General features: G+C 48.9%; 1 protein-coding gene across 1 annotated transcript in view; it reads left to right on the top strand.

Annotated features, from left to right (window-relative positions):
• Positions 1-1,768: 1,768 nt before the first annotated feature.
• The window catches only part of ptprz1b (protein tyrosine phosphatase receptor type Z1b), a gene marked incomplete at its 5' end in the record, with an annotated part of 41,200 nt that continues 34,898 nt past the window's right edge, over positions 1,769-8,070 (top strand). Inside the window, one exon of the mRNA XM_079735633.1 lies at positions 1,769-1,799. Within this exon, the coding sequence (XP_079591759.1) occupies positions 1,769-1,799 (31 nt within the window). The remainder of the gene's footprint in view (positions 1,800-8,070) is intronic.

Below are 8,070 nucleotides of genomic sequence, written 5' to 3'. Positions count from 1 at the left end.
ATCTACCATTCCCACGCTGGCGTCCTGTGTGAGATTTGAACCCCCAACCTCACTCTGGTGGGACCCTACAGGTCCATCCAAGGGGCCGTGACATGGGGCCCCCCGGTCTAACACACGCACACACACAGACACACAGACACACACACACACACAGACACAGACACACACACACACTTGTGTTGTAGGTCATGCGGCACATGGCGGGGAAAATTCTGTTTATGAGCCTCTTGAGGCGCCGCACATGTGTGTGTGTCTTTGTCTGTGTGTTTGTGTGTGTGTGTGTGTGTGTGTGTGTGTTAGTCTGTGCGTGTGTGTGTGTGTGTGTGCAAGAGGAGGTGAGAGAATGATTGAGAGACAGTAAAGGAATTACTCAAACCCCAACAGGCTTGTGGAGGTGTTATCTTACTCTGAATTACTCATTTGTGTGTGTGTGTGTGTGTGTGTGTGTGTGTGTGTGTGTGTGTCACATTTTTTTAACCTTGCCAGCTGTTCATCTATATTACCACCTCCAGCCCGCTGCCCCAAGTTCTCATGACCCCCTCTGTGGGCACACACACACACACACACACGCACGCACGCACGCACGCACGCACGCACGCACGCACGCACGCACGCACGCACGCACGCACGCACGCACGCACGCACGCACGCACGCACGCACGCACACACACACACACACACACACACACACACACACACACACACACCACACACACACACACACACACACACACACACACACACACACACACACACACACACACACACACACACACACACAGCGGTTCCTGCTTGTACTCAATATCCTGTGTTTTAAAACCGGTCTCTTCCATTAAGGTTCTCTCCCTGTCGGACCCAACTGTTACAGTTCCATTACCCAGTCCTGGCGGGGGGGGCGTGTGTGTGTGTGTGTGTGTGTATGTGCGTGTGATGATGTAGGGATGTGTATATGTGTGCGTGGGGGGGTCTGTTTGTGTGATAGGGTATGTGTGTGTGTGTGTGCGTGTGATGGGGTGTGTGTGTGTGTGTGCGTGTGATGGGGTGTGTGTGTGATAGGGTATGTGTGTGTGATGGTGGGAGTGTGTCTATATGTGCGTCTGGTGGTGTGTGTGTTTGATAGGGTATGTGTGTGTGATAGGATGTGTGTGTGTGTTCTTGTGATAGTGTGTGATAGTGTGTGTGTCTGATAGGGTATTTTGTGTGTGTGTATGTGTGTGTGCGTGTGTAAGGGAGTGTGTGTATGCATGTGATGGTGTGTGTGTGTGTGATAGGGTGTGTGTGTGTGGGTGTGCGTGTGTGTGTGTGTAGTGGTCGGAGGGGTCCTAATGTGCCTCAGTAATGCACAGAGCACTTTGCTCGCCACAGGACCAGTTAAATTCCCATTCGCTGTTCAAAGCTCACATTCAGCCTCTCATACTCGCTCACACTCGTGATACGCCTGCCACGCTATCAGCAGCTGGACTGCTGCTCCTCACCGACACCTCAGGACTAGCTGGAGCCGCCGGCGATCGAACCGGCGACCTTCCCTCTGGGAGAGACATCTTCTTCTGTAGGATCCTCTGAGGGAACGACTAGTTTTGAATCCACTCGACAAAGAATCAATGTTTCCCTCAGAAAAAATCCTTTGGTTTGGCAACACATGGTTAATGGTGAATGGACTGCATTTATCTAGCGCTTCTCTAACCAGTGGCCACTCAAAGCGCTTTGCAATACTGCCTCACATTCACCCATTCATAAACTCATTCACACACCGACGGCGGAGTCGACCATGCAAGGCGACAGCCAGCTCGTGGCGAGCGGTTAGGGTCAGGTGCCTTGCTCAGGGACACCTCAACACTCGGCTAGGAGTAGCCGGGGATCGAACTAGCAACCTTCCGGTTACTACCAGCCTGCCCTACCTCCTGAGACACATGCCGCCCACATGTGTTCAGTGGACTTTGAATCAGAAGGAAGATGTGATGGTTGGGAGGCAGCTGTCAGGAAGGACACCTTGTTTTGTGTTTTGTCTCCCGGTCGCCAGACTTGTGATCCAATCTTAGGTGTCTGAGCAGACGGACGTGTTACTGGCGGGGAAGGGGACTAGTGTCAGAGGCAGTGGCATTCTGTCTACATGGCTTTTAATGGCTTTCATACCGTCCACCTCTGCTATGTCCTTGCTCATGATATTTCCTCTCTCTCTCTCTCTCTCGCCCTCGCTCCCTCGCTCTCTCTTACTTTCTCGCTCTCTCTCTCGTCATCTATCGCCCCTTCTCTCTGAAACTGACAGATGGAAGAGAGAGGGAGAGATGGAGAGCGAGAGAGAGAGAGAGAGAGAAAGGAGAGAGAGGGAGAGGTGTAGAGTTTGGACTGAGGTCAAGCGTACTGATTTAACCATGTGACACTTGGCACAGCTGAACACTATAAAAGTGCACGGTTTCCTGGCCCCATGTGGTATGTGTTTGCCTTGCTATGTACACCGTGGTGTTGGTGTGTGTGGTTGTGTGTGCGAGTACTTGGCATATATGCCGTACATACGTGTGCCTTGATGTGTGTGTGTGCATTTAGACGGTGTGTGTATATGTGTGAGTTTGAGGTCAACGGCTGTTGATGTGCGATGTGACCCAAACCTCATGTGTTCATCAGTGACCAGTTGTGGTCGTCATCCTTCCCTTTACATGCTAAAGGAGGTCATTCGGTTACAATCAATCAACTACTGATCAATACTCTAAATCCATGTTGGTGTATGTAGTAATAAAACATCAAACATATTGATTAACCTTCTGTTTTTGCAGATGGATATGAACAAGTGATGAATGAAACCATCTGTGCCTGTTCATAACTAGACAGACGCTTTCATTGAAAAGTTAATCCATTCATAACCTGAAGCCATTAGTGATGTCATTTCATGGATAAACTGAGATGATTTAGGGCGTCGTGCTCAAGGATGCCTAAAGCTATAGACTGCCGAGATTGGGTTTCGAACCCGCAATCTTTCGTCTTGGGAGTCGGACATCCCGACCCCTATTCCAATTCTCCTCAATAAAAACGCTGTTTTCAACTTAAGGTTTCAAGGTGCTCCAAACAGGTGGTTTAAATGAAGCAGTTAAAATATACAACCACCACATTCCTCGCACTTGTTTTCCCCATTTAGCCGACAATTCTACAAAACGTCATTTTCATGACGTTTTTCACACGGTTCGCAATGGTCGGACTTCATTGGGGGACGGGGTCCCCTGGCGGCCATTTTGCTTGTAAACACTAGAAGGGTGATGTAACAGAACAAGCACTTCCATCACCCAATTAGTGTTTCGAGCCCAGTCGGAACAAAGATGGCCGCCAGGAGAATGAGGCTCAGAGGCCCACCGCCCCTCGGAGTCCATTGGCCCGCAGAGTGGTTTCATGAGGGTTAGGACGGAGTTAGACAGCAGATGTCCCCCCAGGCACCCGACAATGTGCCGGGCAGCATAGCCTTTCTCTGAGTAGTGTGCTAATAAATAGGCCTATAGGATTACCGGACTGGGGTTGAGAGAGAGATAGAGAGAGAGCGAGAGAAGGAGCCTGAAAGAGCGAAAGAGAGAGACAGAGAGAGAGATAGAGCCTGAAAAAGAGAGAGAGGGAGAGGGAGAGAAACTACCAACTGCAGCAGGGGGGATCGGCCAAGGTCTGGGATCTTCTCTTTCTTTCTTTACTCTGTCTGTAAAGAAGGCTATAGCATTAAAAGTGTGTAATTTAAGACACCAGATGGAAGGGGGGAATGAATGGAGGGTTTAGCGATCCCTGGGAGGAAGGATAGAGGGAAGAAAAGGAGATTTGAGATGGGAGCCCATTGATGTCTCTCTTCCGGGTGTATGCGAGTTATAATATATTGTATGGTGGTTTCGCTAATAGCTTGATCGCTGACAAAATGCTGAGCAGTTTTCTACAAGAAAACCTCTCTGTTGCTTGTCTAGCGCCAATTAGTCTGCCTTGATATGTATTGAAAGAAGGCTTTAGTTTTACAGTTTCCGTCGACTGTGCTTTTGAAATATGAACGTCAATCAGTGGATCTAAGGAACTCGCAGAGTTATTATAAGTAAAGCTAAATCTTACAGGCATAAGCCCCTCTAAAACTAACATGGTTTCGTTCTTTCTGGTGAGGGGGGGGGTTCCATGTAATGACGCCACAGTATCTTCACTCCCTAATCCCCACGTTAAATCAGAAGATTCTCGTGGTCTTTGTGAACATTGTAGACCAGAGATTTGTCATCTGGGGACAGAATCTTAGCCCCTGGGGGGTCTTCTAATCCAGCTCGGCTACTTTAGTTAACGCTCCGGTGGACTCTGGGGCGCTGATTCCGGCTTTAACCGCCCCAGACAGGCCTAGCAGCTCTCAGTGCCTCCATGCCGCTCCGACCTCAAAGCAATGGAACAGCAGAAACTGACTGTCAGAACGGTTTCTTGCACATTGAAAGAATACAAGTATAGTTTTCATTTCCCAGGTCCTTGTACATTGCCGGAGGAGATACTGTATTTCTGGATGAAATGGAACACGCGTGGAAATTCAGTTGGGTGTATTCTGTAGCCTCACCACTAGATGGCACTAAATGCTACACACAGCACCTTTAAGGAGCTAACAGTTTTGTGTCAACGGAGCCTTTATTCTGTATAATTCGAGTATCACATATTTGGATGATAACATATCATTTTTAGGTAATACGATACTTTGGTCTGAAACAGCCATTTACCATCTAGTGCGCTACTTGAAGCTATTGCTAATCGTAAGCCACTCTCCAAGTCAAAATGGAAATTCTGTTGACTATGTAATGTTCTTCCTGAGGTTATTGTGCTGATGGGGAAAATGTATCACCAAGGTTGGAAATAAAAAGCTATTCTATACGATGAAACCATTGGTTTCTGCAAATGTGATAATGTGTTATACATTAAAACATGCTAAATGTTATGTAAATGTCATTGCCTCGGTTAGGAATGCTTTCGAGATTGTGAGCCTATGTCTCTCTCTCGTCTCTCTCTCTCGCCACTGCCGAGGAGCCCTTAAGCAATTTATTAAAGCAGCTACAGTCACTTCCCAGAGTACAGTGGACCTCTGCATCTCTGCCTGTGACTGACGGCAGGTCTTCAAGAACCTGGTATCTGAGGGTAGTGGAGTAGAATCAGAGTAGAGTCCCAGTCGAACGCTGGCCTGAATAAATGGTAGGGGCTGCACGATACATCGTTTTCGTTTCGAAATCGCGCTATGCGCATTTGTGACTAAAAAATAAGTAATACTTCGCAATATCCTTCATCCCTAATAAGTGATTCATCATTACATTAATTTCATCGCCACTAAGCCTGGGGGTTTTAAACTCAAGACCCTTTTAACTCAGGTGGTTGAGATGGTTCAAGGGTTGAGTTTGGCAGGAGCTGATTCATAGGTTCAGACGTTTGAACCCACCTGGGTCAGTGCCACGCAGGACGGAAACAACATCGCAGTTCCTTGGAACGAGCACGGCCTTCAGACCAGGACCGGGTTCTGTGCGGTCTCCTTTGTCGGGGGGCTTTCTCTGCAACAGGAGGATCCCCACACAGTCACTCGGCTTGTCATCCCTTTGTTGTTCCTCTCTGTTGCTCTCTCTCTCTCGGTCTCTGTCTCGCTCTCCTGCTCTCGTCCTCACTCTCACTCTCTAGGTCGCTCTCTCGCTCTCTTTCTCTCGCTCCCTCGCTTCCTGTCTTTTGCTTTCTCTCTCTTCTCTCCCTCCCTCCCTCTCTCTCTCTCTCTCTCTCTCACTCGCTCCCGCTCTCTCTTCTCTCCCTCCCCTCCCTCTCTCTATTTTCTCCCTCCCTCTCTCTCTCTCTCTCTCCCTCTTTCTCTCCTCTCTCTCACTCTCTCTCTCTCTCTCTCTCTCTCTACCTCTCTCTCGCTCTCTCTCTCTCCACCTCTCTATCTCTATTTTCGCTTTCTCTCCGGAGTCCTCTCTTCTCTCTCTCTCTCTCTCTCTCCTCTCTCTCTCTCTCTCATCTCTCTCTCTCTCTCTCTCTCTCTCTCTCTCTCTCTCTCTCTCTCTCTCTTCTCCCGTCTGCTGAGTGCAGGCGACGATGTTCCGACCCAACGACACCAGATTTAATCGGACGGAGATGAAAAGCGGGAGTCCGGCAGTCAGACACTCATTTCCTTCCTTCTATGTTTTCATTTCTGTCTCCCGCTCCCGCCGTGATTTATTACTGCTGTCAGAGTGTCGCGACGCCGGGGAGAGATTATTGCTCTTACCTCCTACATCACGACGGAACTGAGATTAATACGATAGAAATATACGCAAGGCACATGTTAGATGCTTTTATCTATACCCGCAGCGCCCCAGTGGGAGTCTCACCCCCTCTCTGTCTCTCTTTCTTCTCTCTCTTCTTCTCCCTCTCTCTTCTTCTCCCTCTCTCTCTCTTTCTCTTGCTCTCTCTCTCTCTCTCTCTCTCTCTCTCTCTCTCTCTCTCTCTCTCTCTCCCTTCTTCTCCCTCTCTCTCCCTTCTTCTCTCTCTCCCTCCCTCTCTCTCTCGCTCTCTCTCTACCTCTCTCTCTCGCTCTCTCTCCACCTCTCTATCTCTATTTTCGCTTTATCTCCGGAGTCCTCTCCCCTCTCTCTCTCTCTCCCCTCTCGCTCTGTCTCTCTGTCTCTCTCTCTCTCTCTCTCTCTCTCTCTCTCTCTGTCTGTGGGAATCAAACCCCCAACCCAGACGTTGTTGATGCCTTGCTGCGGCAGCTGAGGGGTATAAGATGTCACAGTTCCCATGCACAGGGGGTGTGTGTGCGTCCGTGCGTGTGTGTTTTTCAACAAGACTCGCGTGGCAGTCAGACGACAAAACAAGACAAACGTTATCCTCCTTGAATACCGCCGCCTCAGCGGGTGATTGACAGCTGCTCGGGGGGGCTTCTGGGAGATGATTGACAGGTCACTTTCATCAGCTTACTGTGTCTCGTCGAACCCCCTTGCTATTCTACCTCATTTAAATTTCACAGGTTTGTCTGTGAGTCTGCTATCTGTGATGATGGGGAGAGGGGGTGGGGGGGGGGTGGAGGAGAAGACCTGTGGCTGTTGTTTCAGGCGCTACGTCCGTGAGATTCGACTCCGTCTTCTACGACTCAAACGCCGCAATAAATCATCGTTTGGCTAAACCGGCTCGAAACCTCGCTCGCTCGCTTTGACCCTCAGGTACTTACACGGTCCTCCGATTCGACTGGACTCTACTAAAGTGTAGCTTTACATGTTGTACTTGTACACTCAGTAATATAACAACCCGGTGTCCCGTTCCGTCCCTGAGGTCGCTTTGGGGTCAGCAGGTTGTTGGTTCTCGTGGTTCAGGGAGAGAGAGACAGAGAGACAGAGGCAGAGAGTGAGAGTGAGGGAGAGAAGAGAGAGGGAAGAGAGAATTAGAGAGAGCCGGAGCAAAAGAGAAAGAGAGATGGTTCTGGGTTGACCTGTTCGCCTCGTGGGAAGTTTGATGGTTTTAACATCTCCATTTGCGTTTCTGAGCTCCTAGCCTTCTTCATGCCGTGACACACCTGTGGAGTAACTTTCGACCAAGAAATAATTTGTGCAATAATGAAATAAGCAATAAGGAAGAGTTGTCGTTATCATGGCAACAAAGTGAAATAATTACTTGTATATCATGCATGGACACAGCTTACCTCTTTTAGGGCTTCAAAAAAAAAAAAGATCAATACTTTGCGTGTGTTGGATAACCTATGACCTATGAATATGACTTGGGCAATTATGCTATGAGGCAAACGATGTGGTTTAAATAATAACTACAACATTTTACAACACAGAATACGTTCTTCATAGGGCTTGAAGAACAAGCCGCACTGCATGCTGGGACTCCCTCGTTTCTCCATTAGCTTAATTCATGTATGTCGCGTTCAAATGGTGTGCTTATCTCCTATTGGCTCATGCATCCCTCCTCTGACCCCCCTGGTCGTCCCCTGCTCTGACGCAGAGCAGCATCAGCAGACGGACGGATTGATGAAGAGATAATCCTGCTTTTTATCGAACCCCCCACAGTGTACACACACAGTGGGATTACGGCGGGCTCAGGGTTGTCAAAAGGCCTGACCTAACGTGGGTC

This window comes from Pollachius pollachius (assembly GCF_949987615.1).
Source record: "Pollachius pollachius genome assembly, chromosome: 4".
In the NCBI taxonomy this organism is placed as follows: domain Eukaryota; kingdom Metazoa; phylum Chordata; class Actinopteri; order Gadiformes; family Gadidae; genus Pollachius; species Pollachius pollachius.
This window is presented reverse-complemented; position numbering and strand designations above follow the sequence as displayed.